General features: G+C 38.7%; 1 protein-coding gene and 7 non-coding genes across 33 annotated transcripts in view; all 8 read right to left on the bottom strand.

Moving 5' to 3' along the window:
- The window catches only part of LOC120112477 (uncharacterized), a 29,165-nt gene extending 9,632 nt beyond the window's left edge, over positions 1 to 19,533 (bottom strand). The window contains exons 1-6 of one of the 26 annotated variants that reach the window (XR_016396396.1): positions 19,125 to 19,531; positions 18,383 to 18,461; positions 16,580 to 16,626; positions 12,047 to 12,176; positions 10,235 to 11,966; positions 9,544 to 10,091 (exon numbers count right to left, since the gene is read on the bottom strand). Coding sequence is in view for 3 of the 26 variants with exons in the window: in XM_089925309.1 (XP_089781435.1) it covers positions 11,838 to 11,966; positions 12,047 to 12,176; positions 16,580 to 16,626; positions 18,383 to 18,461; positions 19,125 to 19,441 (702 nt within the window). In the remaining 23 variants the exon portion in view is untranslated. The other 25 variants (XR_016396409.1, XR_016396412.1, XR_016396408.1 and 22 more) reach the window with 25 other exon arrangements.
- LOC120112639 (small nucleolar RNA SNORD24) lies at positions 9,531 to 9,615 on the bottom strand. The gene has a single exon (XR_005514213.2). It is a non-coding gene; the product is annotated as a small nucleolar RNA SNORD24 (small nucleolar RNA).
- Positions 9,800 to 9,880, bottom strand: LOC113461799 (small nucleolar RNA R12). Its single transcript, XR_003384074.3, has one exon. It is a non-coding gene; the product is annotated as a small nucleolar RNA R12 (small nucleolar RNA).
- LOC148702440 (small nucleolar RNA SNORD24) lies at positions 17,670 to 17,751 on the bottom strand. Its single transcript, XR_015969215.1, has one exon. It is a non-coding gene; the product is annotated as a small nucleolar RNA SNORD24 (small nucleolar RNA).
- LOC113461328 (small nucleolar RNA SNORD24) lies at positions 17,905 to 17,989 on the bottom strand. The gene has a single exon (XR_003383542.3). It is a non-coding gene; the product is annotated as a small nucleolar RNA SNORD24 (small nucleolar RNA).
- LOC113461329 (small nucleolar RNA R12) lies at positions 18,171 to 18,251 on the bottom strand. The gene has a single exon (XR_003383543.2). It is a non-coding gene; the product is annotated as a small nucleolar RNA R12 (small nucleolar RNA).
- A 3,849-nt stretch (positions 19,534 to 23,382) lies between the features above and the next one.
- LOC120112653 (small nucleolar RNA SNORD24) lies at positions 23,383 to 23,467 on the bottom strand. The gene has a single exon (XR_005514228.1). It is a non-coding gene; the product is annotated as a small nucleolar RNA SNORD24 (small nucleolar RNA).
- A 183-nt stretch (positions 23,468 to 23,650) lies between these two features.
- On the bottom strand, positions 23,651 to 23,731 carry LOC120112691 (small nucleolar RNA R12). Its single transcript, XR_005514262.1, has one exon. It is a non-coding gene; the product is annotated as a small nucleolar RNA R12 (small nucleolar RNA).
- Positions 23,732 to 24,940: the final 1,209 nt, after the last annotated feature.

Below are 24,940 nucleotides of genomic sequence, written 5' to 3'. Positions count from 1 at the left end.
TTGTTTCTTGCTAAACCATGAGATTAGGTTTTCTCCTAGGAATTGACATGATCCGCTGGTGCTTTTTCTATCAAGTTTACATCCAGCAAAGTCTGAATCTGTATATCCTATTAAGTTCAGACTAGATTCTTTAGAATACCATAAACCTATGTTCTTAGTTCCTATTAGGTATTTAAAGATTCTCTTAACTGCAATTAGATGTGATTCCTTAGGATTAGACTAATATCTTGCACACATGCAAACACTAAACATGATATCAGGCCTACTTGCAGTAAGATACAATAAAGATCCTATCATACCTCTATATAGTTTCTGATCTACAGATTTACCTGATTCATCTTGGTCTAATTTATATGATGAGCTCATGGGGGTGCTGATTGACTTGTTTCCCTCCATATCAAACTTCTTGAGCATCTCCTTGATATATTTGGCTTGATTGATGAAGATGCCTCCTTCGGACTGTTTGATTTGAAACCCGAGGAAGTAGTTCAGCTCTCCCATCATGCTCATCTCAAATTCACTCTGCATCAAATCAGCAAATTCTTCGCAGAGGCGATTGTTAGTAGCACCGAAAATGATATCATCAACCTAAATCTGCACTAACAACATATCTTTGTTTTGCTTTTTCAGAAATAGTGTTGTATCTACATTACCCCTAGAGAACTCATGTTCTAATAGAAATTTGCTAAGCCTTTCATACCATGCTCTAGGTGCTTGTTTCAACCCATAAAGTGCTTTGTTCAATTTATAAACATGATTGGGGTATTGATGATTTTCAAAACCAGGAGGTTGTTCTACATATACCTCCTCATTAATATACCCATTTAAGAATGTACTTTTTACATCCATTTGAAATAATTTGAAGTCCTTAGAGCATGCATATGCTAATAATAATCTAATAGCCTCAAGTCTAGCTACAGGAGCAAAGGTTTCATCAAAATCTATACCTTCTTCTTGATTATAGCCCTTTGCTACTAGTCTAGCCTTATTCCTTATTACAATTCCATTTTCATCAAGTTTATTTTTATAAATCCATTTGGTACCTATAATTGGATATTCAGAAGGTCTTTCAACTAGATTCCATACTTTGTTTCTAGTAAATTGGTTTAATTCTTCTTGCATTGCATTTATCCAATTTACATCATTTTCGGCTTCTTCTATGTATTTGGGCTCAAAATGTGAAACAAAGGCTAGATGATTATTTAAGTTCCTAAGGGATGCTCTAGTCCTAACAGGTTGTGATGGATCATCTAGAATTAATTCCTTAGGATGCCCGTGAGCATACCTCCAAGCCTTAGTTAGCCCATGATCTACTATAGTCTCTTGGCCTGATGATGCATCTTCAATTAATTTTTGATTGATATCTTGTAATGTCATCTCATCTATCTTTTCTTCAAGAATTTCAGCATCATCATCAAAATTAACTCTCTTGCTAGAAGAAATGTCGCTAGAATCATCAAATACAACATGTATAGATTCTTCTATAACTAAGGTTCTTTTATTAAAGACCCTATAGGCTTTGCTAGTTGTAGAATATCCTAAGAATATGCCCTCATCAGATTTAGAATCAAATTTACCTAGATTATCTTTCCCATTATTATGAACAAAACACCTACATCCAAAAATATGAAAGTAATTTACCTTTGGTTTTCTGTTTTTCCAAAGTTCATAAGGTGTTTTCTTTATAATGGGTCTCAATAAAACTCTATTTAATATATGACAAGAAGTATTAATGGCTTCTCCCCAAAAGTACTTAGGGAGGTTACCTTCACATAACATAGTTCTAGCCATTTCTTCTAGAGTTCTATTTTTCCTCTCCACAACTCCATTTTGTTGTGGTGTCCTAGGTGCAGAAAAATTGTGTGTTATTCCCTTTTTACTACAAAACTCATCAAATAAATGATTTTCAAATTCGGTACTATGGTCACTTCTAATAGCTATTACTGAGGTATCTCTAGCATTGGTTACTTCTTTATGGAATTTCTTGAAAACAGAAAATGCTTGATCCTTATGAGCTAAGAACATGACCCATGTGTATCTAGAATAATCATCTACAATAACTAGACCATATTTATTTCCACCTAGGCTTGTTGTTCTAGTTGGTCCGAATAGGTCCATGTGTAATAATTCTAGAGGTCTAGAAGTAGAGACACATTTTATGGATTTAAAGGAGTTCCTAGATTGTTTGCCATATTGACAAGCTTCACATATTTTATTCTTTTCAAATCTTAGTTTTGGCAAACCTATCACGGAATCTCTTTTAACTAATTTAGATATTGTGTCCATGCTTGCATGACCTAACTTACGGTGCCATAGCCAACTAGCATCATTGTCCTTAGTTTCATTAACAACTAAGCATGGGTTGTGTTTGGCAAGATCCTCAAGATCTACAACATACACATTCCCACGTCTTATTCCTTTAAAAACTAAACTATTGTCATTTGGGTTTGTTACAATGCATAGTGATGGTTTAAACATAACATCATAACCTTTATCACATAATTGACTAATGCTTAATAAATTATGCTTAAGACCGTCAACATACCTAACATTATCAATAAAAGTAGAAGGGGTAATTTGTACTTTACCTATACCAATGATGTGACCTTGGTTGTTGTCTCCAAAAGTCACAGCACCTCCCTTCTTAGCTTCAAGGGTGAAGAATTGATCCTTGTCACCCGTCATGTGTCTTGAGCAGCCACTATCCAAGTACCAGCAATTTTTGTTGACCTTGGCTGCAAGACACTCCTACACAAGTAGATCATATAATCTTAGGTACCCAAGTTTTCTTGGGTCCTTCATGGTTAGTCATGTCGGTTCCTTTTGGAACCCATCCCCTTTTAATTTTTCTTTTAGTTTTACCTTTTCTATAATCGCACACATTTACTTTATGTCCTAAGGTTCCACAACAAAAACAGGTTATTTTCTTAGTTTTACTTTCCCCAGCTTTAACAAAGAAGTTACTAAGAAGTTTTTGCTTGTTTTTTGGTTTATACCCTAAACCCGCTCTATTAAATACTGCTCGTTGACTATTAAGTATCATATTCAATTTTTCAGAACTATATGTAAACTTTTCAACCAAAGGTTTGTACTTTTCAAGTTCTTTAGTTAGAGTTTGTTTTTCGGTTTTTAGAATGTTTAAATCTTTTATGAAATTCTCGTTTAAGATTTGTTTATTGTTTTTAAGTTCTGAAATTTCCTTAGTTAATTTTTCATTATCTTTACTCAAGGTATTAGTCTTTTGAGTTAAGAGTTGATTGCTTGTCTTAAGTTCTAAATTTTCTTTAGTGATAGAGTCCTTATCCTTAACTAATTTATCATATTTATGTAGGTATGATTGATTAGCTATCTTTAGCTCTTTATTCTTAAGATTTATGGCCTTATATTCAATCATTAGTTCATTAAATGCATCATACAATTCATCAAATGTAAAATCTAGATGCGATTCGGACGTTACCTCATTTTCATTGGCCATGAAGCAGAAATTGGCCTTTTCTTCTTGTTCATCATCCGATGATGATGATGATGAGTCGGAGTCCGATAGGGTGGTGACGAGAGCTTTCTTCTTCTTGTATTTGCTCCCCTTCTTTAGTAAGGGACACTCAGCTCGGATGTGCCCCGGTTTCTTGCACTCATAACACCCAATCCCCTCATTTTTCCTTTCCTTACCTTTATCCTTCCGATAGGAATTTGAGGGGCCTCTCCTTTGATGATAGGACTTCTTGTTGTTGATGAATTTTCTGAACTTGCGCACGAGGAGAGCCTCATCATCATCTCCCTCATGATCTTCTTCTTCACTGCTGCTACTGCAAGACAGATCTTTGTTAGATGATGTAGATTTAAGAGCTATTACCTTTTTCTTATGGGAGGACTCTTCTTCGCTGTGCTGCTTCATTGTTAGCTCGTGAGTCATTAGGGATCCAAGGAGCTCTTCAAGTGGAAGCCTGTTCAAGTCCTTAGCTTCTTGGATTGCCGTCACCTTGGCTTCCCATGACCTTGGTAGACAGCGAAGAATTTTTCTGACAAGATCACTGTTAGTATAATTTTTGCCAAGGCTTTTTAGGCCATTGACAATGTCAGTAAACCTAGTGAACATGCATGTGATTGATTCATTAGAATCCATTTTAAATAGTTCATACTTATGAACCAATATATTTATTTTGGATTCTTTGACTTGATTCGTGCCCTCATGGGTCACTTCAAGTCTATCCCAAATCTCTTTTGCAGAATTGCAAGTAGAGACTCTATTGAATTCATTCCTATCTAGTGAACAATAGAGCACATTCATTGCTTTCGCATTGAGTTGTGCCTTCCTAAAGTCATGGTCATCCCAATCCTTTTCTAGTTTGGGTACATTGACACCCTCTACATAGATGGATGGGATGTATGGTCCATTCACTATAATGGTCCACATCTCATAATCTTGGGCTTGGATAAATATTCTCATCCTAGCCTTCCAATATGAGTAGTCGGATCCATTAAAGAAAGGGGGTCTTTGGGTGGACTGACCCTCAATGTGGGAAGATCCAAATGGGGTTGTCATTTTGATCTTTGACTCTAAGGTAGAAGAGTTTAGGCTCTGATACCACTTGTTGCCCAGATAGACAACCCAAGAGGGGGGGTGAATTGGGTTTTAAAATAACTTAGCTATTTAAAACGTTTGTGGATGACTAATTAAAGCTTTAGCGTGATGATTGATTCGTTTATATGTGCTGTGAATGAAATGAGAGAAATAGAGAGAGGCAATCAATCACAAACACAATGTTTTATAGTGGTTCGGAGCTAACCCTTGCTCCTACGTCCACTCCCCAAGTCTCACTTGGGAATTCACTATAACCCCTTGGATTACAGCCGGTTGTTTTACAAGCTCACAACCAAACTTGTTGTTTTACGAGCTCACAACGAACTCGGTCGGTTTTCCCTGGCTCACCGACTAGAACCACCCCGATTGTTTTTCCGGGATCACAATCGAACCCTTACACACGTTGGTTTTACACTCGGCTCACCAACCAACCTCTATACCCTTGATTCAATCCCCCGATTGAACCAAGCAAAGACAAGATATAAATAAAAGGGACAAACAGAAAACAAAGCTTCTCAAAAGCAGATAAATAACAATATAAACTGAAGAGAGGTTAGAAGCCCTCAAACACGTTTGAGTTGGAGTTGAGTAGGGCTTCTTGAACTTCGGGTCTCCTCTTGAATGTCTGGTCGACTTGAATGCAGGAGGAGTCTTCTTTAAATGCTGGGAAGAGGAAGTTGGATGGAGTTAATGCCGCTCTTCCCTCTTTTCGTTGAAAACCAACTTGCAGAGAATGAAGGCTTGATCTCTTTGAATGGAATGGTGCTTCTCTACTTTGCTACAGTCCTCTGTGGCTATTTAAGCCATCCCCCATGGAAACTAGCCGTTAGACACCTTTTTCTGCCCGTTCTGCACACTCTGCACAACCTGACAATATGTCCGTTGGGGTCGGAGTCGACTCGCGCGATCAGGAGTCGACTCGGCAACTGTTCCGAATTTGAATTAAAGTAGCCTCTTCGACTGGGAGTCGACTCGTCTTGACCCGGAGTCGACTCGCCAACTTCTGGAGCTGACTTGGCATTTTCGGAGTCGGCTCATCTCATGAAATCCACGGAGCCAATTTTCAACTTGGCCCACTCGAGTCGACTCGATAATCCTGGGAGTCGACTCGGCGCTCAGAGCCCGAACTCCCGATCTTCTGTCTTTTGGCTCGTCCAGTCTTGGAGTCGACTCGAACTTCTCTGGAGTCGACTCGGCTCTCAGTTTCCGAAACTTGGCCTTCTGTCTTTTTGGTGGAGCGCTGCCTTGGAGTCGACTCGTGTATTGCGGGAGTCGACTCGAATCTCAGAGTCCGAAAACTCCTCTCTGACTTTTTCTTTGTGTACCACTGAGAGTCGACTCTCGCTTTCTTTGGAGTCGACCTGCCAACCATCGGAGTCGACTCGCGTTCCACAGGAGTCGACTCGAATCTCAGGGTCGAAATAACGCTCTCTGACTTTTCTGTCTGTAGCTTCTTGGAGTCGACTCATATTACTCCGGAGTCGACTCGGTAAGCATCGGAGTCGACTCGCGCACTTCAGGAGTCGACTCGCTGACAGGTTTTGAGTTGATGCTTTCTGTTCGTCTGTCTGTTCTCAGTCGGAGTCGACTCGTACTGGTCTGGAGTCGACTCGAGCCCGTGCCAGTGATTCTGATACGCTTGGAGTCGACTCGTAATATCCTGGAGTCGACTCGAGTCTCAGACTTTGGTTCAATCTGACTTCATACCTTATCCAAAATATCTTGAGCCAAGTCTAGAGACATTTAGACAAGATTTTCACTGAAACACTCAATTGAATTCATTAGTAAAATATAAGATATACTCAAATGCTTTGAGCTCATCAAAATCAAATAGGGTTTCAATCAATCACTCCACAGGTTCCAACCGAACCCGATTGGGAGGGAGAAATTACCTATAGTTCTGAATAATCTTTGCTGGGACTTGGGCCGGGCTTAGGCTGAGCTCTAAACGAACTGATTGGTTTCAAGTTGCAACTGAGTGGGCTCAATCTGACCGGGCCACCGACAACCTAGTTTGTTTCCAGCGACTGACTCTACTTTCCCTCTCTCGATCTTCTTCTCTCCTAAACCTATATCTTGTATCCTTGGTCTTTAATTCTAAAGTCTCGAAATGGATTATAAACTTATAGGTTGTAGATGTTTTATTTAGCATATGGTGATGAATCAGTTTTAAATTTATAATTTTTTTCCTAATTTGATGATGATTCATATAGAGAATCTTGGTAGCACACAGGAGCATATATCTATAAACCAATGCATATCCAACACCACTTGATTTACTCGTGTATACTATGTTCAAATAAAAGGATTTTTCTCTAGCGAAATAAGACCACATTTAATCACTTAAGCACCATATTCCCCGCCTAGGCATGGCGTGACATGCAGAGTAATGATGTGGCGATGACAGGCATTCGATTAAGTATGGTGTTAAGGAGGACAAACGGACCAGGAATTTGAAATAGCACGCAAAATTGTTAAACAAACTGGCTTGATGATTTGTACCAAACAGTGAAAGTTTGGCCCATGAGCTGAAGTACACTTATTCTCAGCCATACTAAAGAGAAAAAAGATATTGTATGCTTTTCTTTTCTTTTTAATTTTTTTAGCAATGTGTTTTTATTTTCTTAAACATAATCATGTTAGATAACTAATTCCACCATCAAAGGCCAATCAGTTAGTCAATCACTAGTCTAAACCATCCGATCAAGGTATCGTTCTCTGCCGCATCATCAAAATATGGATGCCTGGTATGGCTTTGTGTTCCTTTTGTTTACTTATGATGGGATTTCTGGCTACAATTAATTGATTGTGCTTATTTCAACGGTCACTATTATTTATCTAAGACAAAGCCATCACCATACCCGTGGGCGGTGGTGTAATCGTCAACCTTTACCCCACTTTCTATTCAAATTGGCTAGAAACATGGAGGCTCAAAGCTCTCTCTCTCTTGTTGTCTCCCATGTAGGGAGCTTAGGTTGGCTTTTGTTTTCAAGTTCGGTTTGTACTTTTAAGATGTGTTATGATAGGGCTTTGACTTTTTGACCTAAAAGTGGGCTAAGTCGGAATTGGATAAAAGTTTTATTGATATCAGTCTAGACGTCACTTAACCTGATCCAATATATGCCCCATCCCTTCATTGGTTTTTTTGCATTCATGACACCTGTATTTAATCAGCATGACTAGTTTTAGGTACCTCTCTAAATCATATATTATGAAATATCCTGCTCATCAAGCAACCCCCAACAAGGTTCACTACAACGCCGAATAAGAAAATCAGAGTGCAAGCCTAACCTCCTTTGCACCAGGCATGTTATTCTGCGTGTGCGGGAACATTCATGCACCTGCTCGGCCTGGATCCATCTCCAATCGGATCCATAGTCGACGCTTGTTTAAATCGCCTTTGTCAAAGAAACAACTATACATAGTTACGTGTATTTTATATGACTCACATCATATAGCTTGTCCGGTTCATGCTATTTGCATAAGTAATCCATACAAAGTAACGGCTTTATAACCGACTCACATAGTATCCGTCATAGCCTATACATACCACCTCCAGCTCATGCCCCTCTCTTCCCTCCCTTTTCTCTCGAAAGTCGAAATAATGTGGGTTTCTTTCTTGTCCTTCCGACCATCCCCTAAGCTCTCAGGCTCTACTTTCACAACCGATGCCCCAGTCGCATCGCTCTCCTCCATCAGCCCATCTCGAAAGAAGAAGATTTACAAAAGAAGCTCTTCTTTTTTGCTCTGGGTCAAAGGTATGAATTCTTGAACATTCTCCCTTTCCCTTTTGATCGTTCTTAGTGCTTCTTCTTAAGGTCTGAGTTATTAGCCTTTTTTTTTGTTCGTTCTTGGTGCGTCTTCTTGAGGTATGGATTCTTGGCCTTCTCCTTTTTTTTTGCTCGATCGTTCTTGGTGCTTTTGCTTGAGATCTCTTGCAAGAAATTTTTCTCTTTGGCTTCGATCATTGTTTATGTTTCTCAGGATCATACTTGGATATCTCTCCTCAAAAAATTTCAATTTTCGACTTAAAATTTCAATGGGTGTTCCTCCATCCTTTTTATTTTTTTTATTTCTTTTTATTTCTTTTTACTTTTCTAGACTAGAGTTTATAAGGGGAAAATAAGAATACGATGCTCGGTATGTTGTGAGTTGTACTTCTAATCCTCCAACTAATCATCAAATTAAGATTCGTCATGACATGAAACGGTATCGAAGCTGTGGCGATAGTGGATCCATAGGTGATCCATGATCTCTTTTGACAACGATTAGAAGTACAGCTCACAACATACCAAGCATCGAAATCTTATTTTCTCCTTATAAACTCTAGTCTAGAAAAATAAAAAGAAATAAAAAAATAAAAAGCATGGAGGAACACCCATTAAAATCCAAAGTCGAAAACCGAAATTTTCTGAGGAGAGATATCTAAGTATGATCCCAAGAAACATAAACAATGATCAAAGCCGAAGAGAAAAATTTTTTACAAAAGATCTCAAGCAGAAGCACCAAAAACGATCGAGCAAAAAAAAGGAGAAGACCAAGAATCCATACCTCAGGAAGAAGCACCAAGAACGAACAAAAAAAAAAAGGCCAAGAACTCAGACCTCAAAAAGAAGCAACAAAAACGATAAAAAGGGAAAGGGAGAAAGCCCAAGAATTCATACCTTTGACCCAGAGCAAAAAAGAAGAGCTTATTATGCAAATCTTCTTCTTCCGAGATGGGCGGATGGAGGAGACCGATCCGACCAAGGCATCGGTTGTGAAAGTAGAGCCTGGGAGCTTAGGGGATGGCTGGAAGCACAAGAAAGAAACCCACGTTGTCTCGATTTTCGAGAGAAAAGGGAGAAAAGAGAGTGGCGTGAGCTGGAGGTGGTATTTACAGAAATTAAATAAAAAAATGAGATTTTTAACCAAAAAAAGAAGACTTGAATAGGGTAATGGAAACCAGGGCCTGAGAGATCTTGGTGGTAGATTGTCATCAGATGGGTTTCCCCATCAAGAGTAGCAAATATATTTTTCTCACATCACAGGCTCATCAAAATTTTCAATATAGTGGAATTACAACTATATGTTACCAAAATAGCAAAAAAAAAGAGAAGCATGTAGAAATTTAAAACGAAGTCAATAACGAGCATGAGAGAAATAACCAAAAAAAATCAAAAATCCAAACTTTACTTTGACGAAATGTTATCTTCGTAATGGAAGGGAGTTGGCATAATGTGTCAGAAGTAGCTGGTTAATAATATCATCTTAAGGAAATCAATGGGAATCCGAATGTTTCAGTTCGTCATCCAACATCACGCCTATAGAATACATAAACCAAATCACAACAAACAGAAAGGAAAAGAAAAAAAGAACGCAAAAGTAATCGAAGAAATTGTTGAAATATATCGATAAAACTGGAAAAAAAATTTGAAGCAATTTACCTACCTTGTCTCCGAAAATCCCTAGAAAGGATGATTCGGAGCTAAAGGAAGGAGAAACATTTGGCCTAACGATAGATTCCTTGCTGCACCCAAAATCCAGCAGCAAACAATTGCAATATTAGGCCATCCTTAAACACAGCTAAAATAAACAATGGACGAAAACAACATCATTCACTAACAGAAACCATAGAAAAGCTTAGCAAATATCAGAGAAGCGATGTATGACCCTGTAATCTAAGAAATTAGCATAAGATCTTCCAACAGGAGGAAAGGAGAGAATAGAGATCAAATCAAAAAAATCAGGGAACATAGAAGAATTGTAAAAAGGGCTTCTCGCCCAAAGAAGCTAAAGGGCGAGCAGCCGCGGAGACCGAGAAAACCCTAACAAGCGTTGGCGCTGGTACTCGGTTTGTCGGAGGGCTCTTGATCCAATTTATAGGTAGTGGGGCCTGTTTCTGGTGTCCCGCGGTGGGCTTTTAAGTATACCAAGCATCACTGAGAATGAAATTGGGTTTCATAATGCATTCCATGTTACTCGGTCGGTATTCTCTTCATCTCTAAAATATGACTCTTTTCATGAGTTTAATTATGGAAAAACTAACATCCCTCATGGTTCGTGTTCAAAATATTTTTTGACCTAACTCAGTCCAAAAAAACAAAAATTAATAAAAGAGCACGGATCCTCTGCAGGGCGCGCACAACACCATAAAATACTGTGCAGTTTTGGATGACTGCCATCAAGAAATAAATAGCCATCAAACAAAATAATCCAAAAGTGCACGTCATGTCATATATGGCGTGCATTGTTTGATAGTCACGTACATTGTTTGATAGTCATCCATCTTCTGATGGCAGCTATTCAGGGATGCATTGCACTTTACGGTGTACGGATAGGCACCACAAAAAATTTTAGTTGTTAATGAGATTCTTGGACACAAATTGGATTTTAGGTAGATGAGGCGACCACAGCATTTGGGCTTTGTAAGTTTGGATATCTATCATCCAAAGTACTTAAAAGCGACACCTTCAAATGATTTAGAGACTTCTTAACCAACCAAAAAATTACGAAATGAAGGGCTCCTCAAACAATAGAATGGGTTTATTTTTTCCCAAGACAAAGCTAGAATGTAAATGAATCACAAATTTTGGTTCCATTTATATGTTCAACATAATGAAGCGTATGGATCTTCGTCTTGACTCGCTCATTTTGTATATTGACATGGATATATGTTATGCCCTCAGAATCACAAAGCCATATCTTTCTTTCAGATGGTTATTGAAATTCTTAATATTTGGCAAGAGAGAAGAACAAAACCCAAGAATATTCAAAACCTACGACTCTTCCATAATGAAAAAAATAAAAATAAAAAAAAACACATCTCTCTTATAAAATAACTACATTAGTTATTTAGTTGGGAAGTTCTTCTAGCTCACCACATCTTACAATATAACTTGTACAACAAAATGCAAATATGTGAATTTGGTATCAGTAATACAAAAACTCAGAATCTACAATGCATTCGTGTGAATTATTTTGTAATACAGATGTGGGCACAATCAAAATAAAACTAAAGGTTCTAATCATGCGTAAAAAATATGGATCTCGTGATTCATTTCTAAGGCTAAGTACATTTCGTTTTCTCCTCACCCTTCTTGGTTCTCCCAGTAACCAATGGAAATTTATCAAGTCCTTTTGATCACCACAATTAACCTGCAGTTTTCCCTACTCCCACTTTACATGACTGTTAGGCTTTAACAAACAGAATGAGGATTTCTTTAACTTTTGCCGCTGCTTCCACTCCGATCTGCTATAAAGATGTCCTTAAATTTCAAGCTTTTGATGATTCCAAAGACTGAACAGCATCCATTGCACTGAAATCTTTGACAAAAGTCCAGAGGCATCCATTGATAATCCTAGGAGCACAGCCATCATAGAATCGTTTTGCAAGATCAACCGCCTTCGCGAAAGACACTCAAATAATGAGTAAGATGATAAGGTAAAACCCACTAGGTAGGCTGAAGGGGGAGGATAACTGACCTCATTTATGACAATCTGGGGCCTTGTTCCTATCACTGTTACTTCTGCCATTGCAAGGTGAAGAATGCAGAGCTCCAAAATTCTTGCTGCAGGCTGATCCTGCATTAGGAATGTTATGAGACGTAGGCTTCTGCTTCCATAATGAAACAGTTAAAAGTTTCTCTCCATCCAATTTCTGGAGAATTAAATGGGTGTGCATATATATGCAGAGGAGAAACTATACCACAGAAAACATAGGCATGATCCATAAGCTGGAAGTAAAACAAGGCATAAGTAGAGTACATTAAGCTGAGAGTTACCAAGGTATACATTAGGTTCACTGCAGCGATATAAGATTGTTTAGTTCCTAAAAAGAAGAAAATTTGAATAGCCTATGGAATCACAACTAGGTTTGTCGGAGGGCTCTTGATCCAATTTATAGGCAGTGGGGCCTGTTTCTGGTGTCCCGCGGTGGGCTTTCAAGTATACTAAGCATCACCAAGTATGAAATTGGGTTTCATAATGCATCCATAATGCATCCATATTACTCAGTGGGTATTACTCAGTAGATAGGAGCATCAAAATGTCTCTCTTGGTTTGTGAGCATCTTCATGTTTGTACATTTTTGTTGTAATCGGAGGAGATTGAGTGGTGTACCGCGGTGGGCTTATCCTCCGCCAAGGCCCAAAATGCCCCTCCCCACCACCTCGATCTCCAAGACCGGCTCGACAAGTCTAGCATTCTCTGCTTCCCCAACCCCAACATCTAGGGGCAAAAAATAGTTGGCCACCTCTCGATCGCAGCCCTCCATCCACCTGGATCTGAAAAAATCGAACAACACCTATCTAACCCCGCTCTCCTCCTCCACACTTTGCCAGTCTTATCTCTCAACAATCGGACCAAGTTTCTCTATCTCTTGATGATGGTAGATCGGAGGACGAACCTAATGTTCATGTCCCCTTCTGTAATCCACGGAACTCTTGACTTATACCGCCATAATACCTCCACATGCCGCAAAAAAATATGATGTGTAGCACGTTTTCGTCGAAGATTAGCTAGCTCCTCCTCTAACAAGACCCACTATTATCCTCTATTCCCTAAAAGTCAGCAACAAATGCATCACCTCATTGAAACTTCTAAAGTATCACCCGCCACCTTCCAGTTCTATCTTCGCAACCTCCACTTAGTGAGCTCCAATTTGTAGGTGACCCTCCACATAGCATCCCCCGCACCAAATCCCCCACACCCCACAGACGATGTCCCAAGACTTTGGATTCGACAACTATATCTTCTCAAAGCGAAATGGGTTGTGGTGACAAGTGTTAGAAACAATGCTAATCAAGAGCAGACAATGATATGAAGCGATCCGAAAAAGGTGATAAACCTAATAGACAGAAAAGTGTTGAATCCAACTCGTCGAGGCTATAACCCTATCAATCCTCTGCCATACTCTGGCATGACCAAAATGGTTGTTGTACCAAGTAAACCTCAATCCAAAGAAGCCAAGATCCACCAACCCATTAGCCCCCATGAAGTCATGAAACTCCCTTCTTTCTACTTTGTCACTATAGGCATTGCCTCCTCTCTTGTCCATGGGCCCCTAGATGTAGTTAAAATCACCAGCAATCAAGGTCAGAATACCTTGTGCAACAAGATTAGTCACCTCGCCCCATAGGGCCTTCCTCACTTTGTAGTCAGTACTAGAACACACATTCGACAAAATCAAAGGAGGTTCATTATGTTCCAAAATTACTATTACAACTTACTGGGGGCACTTATAGAAAAAATCCACAGTGGCTACATCCCGCTTCCACAAAACAATGATACCCCCCAATAAACCTAGTGATTCAATGACATAAGAATCCCAGGTCGCTAGAAACCGACGCCGTGTTTGAAGGAGGCTGTCTCAAGAAAGCTGGATTTCACACAAAAAAAAAAAAAGACCGGGCCATACATCCGAATCAGTCTCCTAAATGAGGAAATAAAGGGGGGGCTTGCTTGCCCTCCTACAGCTTCATGCACCAGATAGCTCATCCGTGGCCCGGCCCCGCCAGTCTCCTCAATCGAGTCAGTCGAGTCTCTCAACAGGTCGAACCCTGACCCGATTCGGATCCCCACCTAAGTTGCCATAGCACCCGAGTCATCGCTATCAACTAACACCTGGTCCTTCGAGGACAATCGCCGATGCACTACCTTCGTCGGCTTCTGCCACCCATTCGAGTCCGATGACGAGCTAAGAAAACTAGGACGGTTGGAGGGGAAGCTCGGTCGTGAGGACGAGGAACTCGACCCTGACAACTTCGGGGTTACACGGTCATCTTCCTCATCCTCAACAACCCCTTCAAAGCTATGATGGTCGGATTTTCGCAATCGTCAAGCAAGGGCCAAAAATAGGCCTCCAACCTTGCTCATCCACGGCACCCGAGTCATCGCCATCAACGATCACCCAATCCTTCAAGGGCGATCGCTGATGCACTACCTTCGTCGACTTCTGCCACCCATTCGAGTTCGACGACGAGCTAAGAAAACTAGGACGATTGGAGGGGAAGCTCACCCGTGAGGAAGAGGAACCCAGCCTTGACAACTCCAGGGTTACTCAGTCATCTTCCTCATCCTCGGCAGTCCCTTCATAGCCCTTTACGGGCTGATCCTCGCAATCGTCAGCCAAGGGCCAAAAATAGGCCTCAAACCTTGCTCGTCCAAGCTGGTATCAAGTTCGCCACCAATCCCCTAGCCTCCGCCTACCTCCACCACCATTGGAGCCATGGACCTTGAACGCTCCTGCAAATCTTACAACTCCACCGCTAGCTCCGACACTGGAAATTTCACTCTTCATCTGCATGCCCTATTCACGCACAATGGTAGCAGAAATCTGGAACATTCTCGTACATGAAAGGCCACCCCAAAACCTTATTCCTCCTCTTAACTTGAATCTCCGGCATCAACAGCTCATTGGCATCAATGGCCACCTTAACCCTAGCTCCAACTTCTTCAACTAGTCGGTAAAGCCATCCATGACTAACGATTGAACTACAGCTGAGGTGATCTGCAAGATTATATCCTTGTCTCAGTATTCCACCAGGAGCTTCAACATCCACAGCCACACCTCCGCCGATTTGACAATGTCCAAGCTAGGGATGAAGACAGGAACCTATGGCTCCACCGCCAACAGCTCACCCGCCACCACCTAAGGGCCACCGAATAGAGTGTGTCCCGTTCGTCCTCCAATTTGAACCTAACCACCAAATGGTCGTCGGCAAGGGGAGACACCTCCACCTCATACTAAAGCTTTCCGTGCGCCACCACCTCACGAGGCACCCACTTCAACAGAACCCATCGACCAAGGCTCCAAATAACGACTGCAACTTTCTCCCAAGGCTGCCTACCGGCTTTGATTGGTCCTCCGACAACTTGAGGACCATCGCGAAGTGCCTCCGAAGGTTCTCCACCTCCTCCTCCTTCGGAGGTTCTCCACCAGAGCGCCCTTGCAAATCTATTGAAAAGCTGCGAGCTAGATTTTATGATCAACTATTGAATGGAAGGTTGGTAACTAAGCCTTGAAAAGCAAGACAATTCATCAACCAATAACATAAAAACTCTAGAATACAACTCTAGAGTACGCATAGCAATTATCAAAGAAAGCAAGTCATGGTTACCAAACCAAAATGCTATACTAGCTTAAACGCTATGGATCTGTTTGATACTATTATCATTTTTGTGACTTTCTTTATCCACAAATTAGCAAAAAGTAGCATGGAGCTTGATGTGGCTGACAGCATTCCCATGAGACTCAAACTATACGTTCATTATATTTTCATTTATTTTCGAAAGCAATAAGTTTATGTTTCCAAAGTCTGAGAAAGTTTTTATCAAACAAATTTGAAAATGCAAAATGGTTTATATCATGCAGGTTGTTTGTCTATTGTGCTTTCTTCTTGGGATTTTGAAAATAGAAATAAAAAATGAAAACAATATCAAATGGGCTCTCAATTAGTCTAAGCTTCATGATAAGGGGACAAGTTTATTGGACTAAACTAGGCTTAACTGATATAACGTTTATCCAAGAAGGAGAATAGCCATGAGATGCCATGGGACTGAGCTTAATCTTAATAAATTATCAAAAAACAACAATGTATCAAAAAGAAAAAATCAATATACAACTCTCTAAAAAAGTGAATGTCTCTAAAATTTTCTTCTACTTTATTGGCTTGAGCCAAATTGTCTATCGTCCAAGCCAGACTATGAAACCGTAACATTCATTACATGCCACCACTCACCCAGGTGCATTACCATTGGTTACATTCATTGTGTGCTGATCTCGAAAATTGAGCTCATAGGAATGCGCCTCAAAGATTGGTAGCATCAACAACCGTTCTAGCGCATGCAATAAAGACTATAATTTTTACATTCCAAAAGTTTAATATCAGCAAACAGCTAACAAATAACCAAAATTTGCCCACAATTTTTTTTTAAAATAACAAGATGGTTGCACCATCTGGGTTGGTTGGTTGAATAGATTTTGCAACATTTTGAGTTTAAATCAAAACTGACTACCTGTGGATGACAAGACAAATGGGATAGATTCCAATGGATTTATATTGCTGCATCCAAATAAAGGGTTAGCAAAAAGAAAGTTCAAATCAGCCATCGGGATCATCAAGTTAGACAGGCATCATAGGTATAAATTGGATAAAGGACTGTCATTGCAATTTAAATCATTACAATTTTTCATGTAAAACTCTAGATTATGTTTCACGACATGGTGCTAAACTTCAAACCATTCATATTAAAGATTATTTTACCATTTAGATGGTCATCACAAGCAAAAACTAGTGGATTACTCCAATCTGACAAGATAAGATGGATGGGAGATGGGTCGAAAGAGTTTGATCATATTTCAAACAATTGTAGGATTTGCGCATTTTGGAAAAGAGTTACCAAAAACAGAAGGTTTAATCCATACAAATGTCAACATTTTATGCTCTGCATCTTAAAATATGACTATGTTATGATTGAACTAAATTATAAAAAAAATGACTTGAACAAAAACTCAAATGAGTTATGACCCATTTTGACTAGAAGAGATATATAGAAGGATAATGTTAGATTCCGCAGCATTCAACATATAATCCAATATCTAATGCATGGCATGCTGAAGTAAGTTCAGTCTCATTCCTCAATCAATTTAATTTCTCCAAACATTATAAGTTGAGTGCAGATAAGATGAGAGAGTGGTTGTAACAACAAATTCAAAGAATCAACCGCTTTCCCCAAAATTTTTATTTTTATTAGAAAATAAAGAATATATCCACCACAAGTGCCACATTCTTAACTGGCACCATCAACCTGTGAAAAAATTAAAAATTATCAGCCTAATCAGTAAAATCAATTCAAATTCGACTAATCAATTTTCATCTTTCAAACCTTGATCAACTTATGGTTGTGAAATTATAAATATAAAATTTTTAAAAGACATGTCTAAAAATACGTTATACGGATCCAGATGTAAAATGATAGCTAACTATTTAAATCCAACAAGCATGTATTCTAAAATCCTAGTATGAAATGGTCACAAAATTTAAATTTTTACACAAACAAGATTTAAATAGAAAATGAGATTTTAAACAGAAAAAAGAAGAAACAGAACCTCAGAGATCTTGGTAGTTGATGATCATCAGATGGGTCACCCATCAAGAGCAACAAATATTTTTCTATCATCACAGGCTCATGAAAGTATCTAAACTATGCGAGTGTTTTTTGAGACCTGATGACATTTATACTATGCGACCATAGTTTAAATCTTAAACATTCAGAAATTAAATAAAAAAAGGAGATTTTTAACAGAAAAAACAAGACTTGAATAGGGTAGTGGAAACCAGAGCCTCAGAGATCTTGGTGGTAGATTGTCATCAGATGGGTTTCACCATCAAGAGTAGCAAATATATTTTTCTCACATCACAGGCTCATTAAAATTTTCAATAGAGTGGAATTCGAACCATATGCTACCAAAATAGAAAAGAAAGACAAGCATGTAGAAATTTAAAACGAAGTCGATAACGAGCATGAGAGGAATAACCAAAAAAATTCAAAAACCAAACTTTACTTTGACGAAACGTTATCTTCGTAATGGAAGTGAGCTGGCATAATGTTTCAGAAGTAGCTGGTTAATAATATCATCTTACGGAAATCAATGGGAATCCGAATGATTTTCTTCATCATCCAACATCACGCCTATAGAATACATAAACCAAATCACAACAAACAGAAAGGAAAAGAAAAAAAGAAGGCAAAAGTAATCGAAGAAATTGTTGAAATATATCGATAAAACTGGAAAAAAAATTGAAGCAATTTACCTACCTTGTCACCGAAAAACCCTAGAAAGGATGATTCGGAGCTAAAGGAAGGAGAAACATTTGGCCTAACGATAGATTCCTTGCTGCACCCAAAATCCAGCAGCAACCAATTGCAATATTAGGCCATCCTTAAACACAGCTAAAATAAACAATGGATGAAAACAACATCATTCACTAACAGAAACCATAGAAAAGCTTAGCAAATATCAGAGAAGCGATGTATGACCCTGTAATCTAAGAAATTAGCATAAGATCTTCCAACAGGAGGAAAGGAGAGAATAGAGATCAAATCATAAAAATCAGGGAACATAGAAGAATTGTAAAAAGGGCTTCTCGCCCAAAGAAGCTGAAGGGCGAGCAGCCGCGGAGACCGACAAAACCCTAACACGCGTTGGCACTGGGACTCGGTTTGTTCAAGGGCTCTTGATCCAATTTATAGGCAGTGGGGCCTGTTTCTGGTGTCCCGCGGTGGGCTTTTAAGTATACCAAGCATCACCAAGTATGAAATTGGGTTTCATAATGCATTCCATGTTACTCGGTCGGTATTCTCTTTATCGCTCTAAAATATGACTCTTTTCATGTGTTTAATTATGGAAAAACTAACATCCCTCATGGTTCGTGTTCAAAATATTTTTTGACCTAACTCAGTCCAAAAAAAAAAAAAAAAATCTTCCAATTAGAAACCTGACAAGCAACCAAACTCCCAAAGACTCTAACTTTGAGCCAAAACAAGTGCACAAACTCACAGAGCAAGCTCTCGTGCAGCTCTCGGGCTGCAAAATCTCCCGTTCTTGTCGATTTTGTGCGACGCCCCTCTCGGAGAATCCGAAGTGTCTGCTACTTGCTCTAAGGCTTCAGCAACGGCGAAGGGTGGCGAAAGGGAAAGAGAACCTCGAGAAGACGGAGGAAACATCAGGGATTTTATAGTTCTTGGCTTGAAGTTTACGACGAGGAGATGTCTCGGAGAAGAAGAAGAAGAGGAGGAGGAGGGAGAAGAGCCGCAGAGGTTGAAAGGGAGAAGGGGTTTTACGGAGAAGAAGAAAACGGCGGAGCTCGCTTCCATTTTTTTTTTTTCCTCGGAGTATCTAGAGATAAGGTCCTGTCGTTTGAGGGAACATGATATTTGTAGCTTCCTAAGATTTTGAGGGCGCACCGGGGCAACGGAGGGTGAATAATTTTGTAAAATATATCTAGCCAGCTCCTCCTAATTTTTTAAGTTTTACTAATAAGCCATCTAAACTTTCTTGTTTAAAGAGTAAGAGAGGATTTTTCAGATCACACCTAATTAATTAAGACAATAAACTTTATAATGATGGAAGCAGGACAGAGATCAGGTTATTGCTATCAGCTTTCAATAACTTTATCAATTAAACGGGTCACGCTATACCATACTATCTACTCAATATGGCTATTTTTAATGCAAGCTTGTTGATCATTTTCTAACCTATCCAAAATAAACATGCTTGGATGCAAGTTTTTGAAAACTGAATTGGATTTAGGTTGGTTGACACAAACTCAATTATAATATGTTAGTTTTGGGTTTAGCCTATTGAATGCTATGGATCACAGATAGTGCATAAAATTCTAAAACTTCTAGATTAGTGATAACATAAATTCAAAATGAATAGAGAAGTCATACAATTAATGATTGGTAAAAAATAAAGAATAATAAAAAAAGTTGGGTGCAAGAGTGTTTAAGGATTTATCATGATTTTTTTACTAGAATTTCATATATATATTTCTCATACACGTGTATTATTTGGATGCTCAATCTATGATCCTCTATTCCTGATCCTTGTCTATTGAATAGGTGAAATCATATAAATGAGTTTGCATATTGGATATAAGTCTATATGAATTTACTTTCCTAAGTATAATTCTAAATGGGTCAAATATGATTTTAGGATTTTGTTACTTCAAGTTTATGTATATCTCTTTTATACACGCACGTGTATTATTTGGATGCTCAATCCCCTATTCCAATCCTTGGTTGTTTTTACTTTTAGAAATATATAATTGAATAGGTGAAATCATATGAATGAGTTTGCATGTTGGATATAAGTCCCTATAGATTTACTTTCCTAAGTCTGATTCGAAATGGGTCAAATATGAGTTTAGGATTTTTAGCCTACCCCAAATTTGATCCAACCCTACACATGCATGTATTTCGAATTTGATAGATATTTTATTTATCCTTTATCTCATTTATGTTTTAATGTTTTTTTGCACTTCAATTTGTAGTACCTTTCTATTTTTTATTTTTTTATATTTGTATTTATTTCTAGATGTTGGTTGTCTAATGGAAAGAGTTGCAGCCCTTTTTTTTCTTATCAAGGAGTTACTCTATGTTCAAATAAAAAGGATTTTTCTCTAGCGAAATAAGACCGCATTTAATCACTTAAGCACCATATTCCCCGCCTAGGCATGGCGTGACATGCAGAGTAATGATGTGGCGATGACAGGCATTCGATTAAGTATGGTGTTAAGGAGGACAAACGGATCGGGCCTGAATTTGAAATAGCACGCAAAATTGTTAAACAAACTGGCTTGACAGTGAAAGTTTGGCCCATAAGCTGAAGTACACTTATTCTCAGCCATACTAAAGAGAAAAAAGATATTGTATGCTTTTCTTTTCTTTTTAATTTTTTTAGCAATGTGTTTTTATTTTCTTAAACATAATCATGTTAGATAACTAATTCCACCATCAAAGGCCAATCAGTTAGTCAATCACTAGTCTAAACCATCCGATCAAGGTATCGTTCTCTGCCGCATCATCAAAATATGGATGCATGGTATGGCTTTGTGTTCCTTTTGTTTACTTATGATGGGATTTCTGGCTGCAATTAATTGATTGTGCTTATTTCAACAGTCACTATTATTTATCTAAGACAAAGCCATCACCATACCCGTGGAGCGGTGGTGTAATCGTCAACCTTTACCCCACTTTCTATTCAAATTGGCTAGAAACATGGAGGCTCAAAGCTCTCTCTCTCTTGTTGTCTCCCATGTAGGGAGCTTAGGTTGGCTTTTGGTTTCAAGTTCGGTTTATACTTTTAAGATGTGTTATGATAGGGCTTTGACTTTTTGACCTAAAAGTGGGCTAAGTTGGGATTGGATAAAAGTTTTATTGGTATCAGTCTAGACGTGACTTAACCTGATCCAATATATGCCCCTTCTCTTCATTGGTTTTTTTGCATTCATGACACCTGTATTTAATCAGCATGACTAGTTTTAGGTACCTCTCTAAATCATATATTATGAAATATCCGGCTCATCAAGCAACCCCCAACAAGGTTCACTACAATGCCGAATAAAAAAATCAGAGTGCAAGCCTAACCTCCTTTGCACCAGGCATGTTATTCTTCGTGTGCTGGAACATTCATGCACCTGCTCGGCCTGGATCCATATCCAATCGGATCCATAGTCGACGCTTCCTTGTTTAAATCGCCTTTGTCAAAGAAACAACTATACATAGTTACGTGTATTTTATATGACTCACATCGTATACCTATCTGGTTCATGCTATTTGCATAAGTAATCCATACAAAGTAACGGCTTTATAACCGACTCACATAGTATCCATCATAGCCTATAAATACCACCTCCAGCTCATGCCACTCTCTTCCCTCCCTTTTCTCTCGAAAGTCGAAATAATGTGGGTTTCTTTCTTGTCCTTCTGGCCATCCCCTAAGCTCTCAGGCTCTACTTTCACAACCGATGCCCCAGTCGCATCGGTCTCCTCCATCCGCCCATCTCGGAAAAAGAAGATTTGCATAAGAAGCTCTTTTTTTTTTGCTCTGGGTCAAAGTTATGAATTCTTGGGCCTTCTCCAAAACCCTTTTGATCGTTCTTAGTGCTTCTTCTTAAGGCCTGAGTTATTAGCCTTTTTTTTTTGTTCGTTCTTGGTGCTTCTTTCTGAGGTATGGGTTCTTAGCCTTCTCCTTTTTTTTTGCTCGATCGTTCTTGGTGCTTTTGCTTGAGATCTCTTGCAAGAAATTTTTTTCTTCGGCTCCGATCATTGTTTATGTTTCTCGGGATCATACTTAAATATCTCTCCTCAAAAAATTTCAATTTTCGACTTAAAATTTCAATGGGTGTTCCTCCATCCTTTTTATTTTTTTTTTATTTCTTTTTATTTCTCTGGATTAGAGTTTATAAGGAAAGAATAAGAATACGATGCTCGGTATGTTGTGAGTTGTACTTCTAATCATCCAACTAATCATCAAATTAAGATTCATCATGACATGAAACGGTATCGAAGCTGTGGCGATAGTGGATTCATAGGTGATCCATGATCTCTTTTGACAGCTCTAATCGTTAGATGATTAGAAGTACAGCTCACAACATACCAAGCATCGAAATCTTATTTTCTCCTTATAAACTCTAGTCTAGAAAAATAAAAAATTAAAAAAAAAATAAAAAGCATGGAGGAACACCCATTAAAATCCTAAGTCGAAAACCGAAATTTTCTGAGGAGAGATATCTAAGTACGATCCCGAGAAACATAAACAATGATCAGAGTCGAAGAGAAAAATTTCTTACAAAAAATCTCAAGCAGAAGCACCAAAAACGATCGAGCAAAAAAAAGGAGAAGACCAAGAATCCATACCTCAGGAAGAAGCACCAAGGACGAACAAAAAAAAAGGCCAAGAACTCAGACCTCAAAAAGAAGTACCAAAAACGATAAAAAGGGAAAGAGAGAAGGCCCAAGAATTCATACCTTTGACCTAGAGCAAAAAAGAAGAGCTTCTTATGCAAATCTTCTTCTTCCGAGATGGGCGGATGGAGGAGACCGATGCGATCGGGGCATCGGTTGTGAAAGTAGAGCCTGGGAGCATAGGGGATGGCTGGAAGCACAAGAAAGAAACCCACGTTGTTTCGATTTTCGAGAGAAAAGGGAGGGAAGAGAGTGGCGTGAGCTGGAGGTGGTATTTACAGAAATTAAACAAAAAAATGAGATTTTTAACCGAAAAAAGAAGACTTGAATAGGGTAATGGAAACCAGGGCCTGAGAGATCTTGGTGGTAGATTGTCATCAGATGGGTTTCCCCATCAAGAGTAGCAAATATATTTTTCTCACATCACAGGCTCATCAAAATTTTCAATATAGTGGAATTACAACCATATGCTACCAAAATAGGAAAAAAAAGACAAGCAGGTAGAAATTTAAGACCAAGTCAACAACGAGCATGAGAGAAATAACCAAAAAAAATAAAAAATCCAAACTTTACTTTGACGAAACATTATCTTCGTAATGGAAGGGAGTTGGCATAATGTGTCAGAAGTAGCTGGTTAATAATATCATCTTAAGGAAATCAATGGGAATCCGAATGTTTCAGTTCATCATCCAACATCACGCCTATAGAATACATAAACCAAATCACAACAAACAGAAAGGAAAAGAAAAAAAGAATGCAAAAGTCATCGAAGAAATTGTTGAAATATATCGATAAAATTGGAAAAAAAAATTTGAAGCAATTTACCTACCTTGTCACCAAGAAACCCTAGAAAGGATGATTCGGAGCTAAAGGAAGGAGAAACATTTGGCCTAACGATAGATTCCTTGTTGCATCCAAAATCCAACAGCAAACAATTGCAATATTAAGCCATCCTTAAACACAGCTAAAATAAACAATGGATGAAAACAACATCATTCACTAACAGAAACCATAGAAAAGCTTAGCAAATATCAGAGAAGCGATGGATGACCATGTAATCTAAGAAATTAGCATAAGATCTTCCAACAGGAGGAAAGGAGAGAATAGAGATCAAATCAAAAAAATCAAGGAACATAGAAGAATTGTAAAAAGGGCTTCTCGCCCAAAGAAGCTGAAGGGCGAGGAGCCGCGGAGACCGAGAAAACCCTAACAAGCGTTGACGCTGGGACTCGGTTTGTCGGAGGGCTCTTGATCCAATTTATAGGCAGTGGGGCCTGTTTCTGGCGTCCCGCGGTGGGCTTTTAAGTATACCAAGCATCACCAAGTATGAAATTGGGTTTCATAATGCATTCCATGTTACTCGGTCGGTATTCTCTTCATCTCTAAAATATGGCTCTTTTCATGAGTTTAATTATGGAAAAACTAACATCCCTCATGGTTCGTGGTCAAAATATTTTTTGACCTAACTCAGTCCAAAAAAAAAAAAAATTAATAAAAGAGCACGGATCCTCTACAGGGCGCGCACAACACCATAAAATACTATGCAGTTTTGGATGACTGCCATCAAGAAATAAATAGCCATCAAACAAAATAATCCAAAAGTGCACGTCATGTCATATATGGCGTGCATTGTTTAATAGTCACGTACATTATTTGATAGTCATCCATCTTCTGATGGCAGCTATTCAAGGATGCATTGCACTTTATGGTGTACGGATGGCACCACAAAAAATTTTGGTTATTAATGAGATGCTTGGACACAAATTGGATTTTAGGGAGATGAGGCGACCACAGCATTTGAGCTTTATAAGTTTGGATATCTATCATCCAAAGTACTTAAAAGCGACACCTTCAAATGATTTAGAGACTTCTTAACCAACCCAAAAATCAAAAATCACGAAATGA

Source organism: Phoenix dactylifera, chromosome 9 (genome assembly GCF_051530095.1).
Source record: "Phoenix dactylifera cultivar Ajwa chromosome 9, Ajwa_hap1_PhDact_Kaust_v1.1, whole genome shotgun sequence".
Classification (NCBI taxonomy): Eukaryota; Viridiplantae; Streptophyta; class Magnoliopsida; order Arecales; family Arecaceae; genus Phoenix; species Phoenix dactylifera.
The sequence above is the reverse complement of the archived record's forward strand: the minus strand, read 5'-3'. Positions and strand labels throughout refer to the sequence as shown.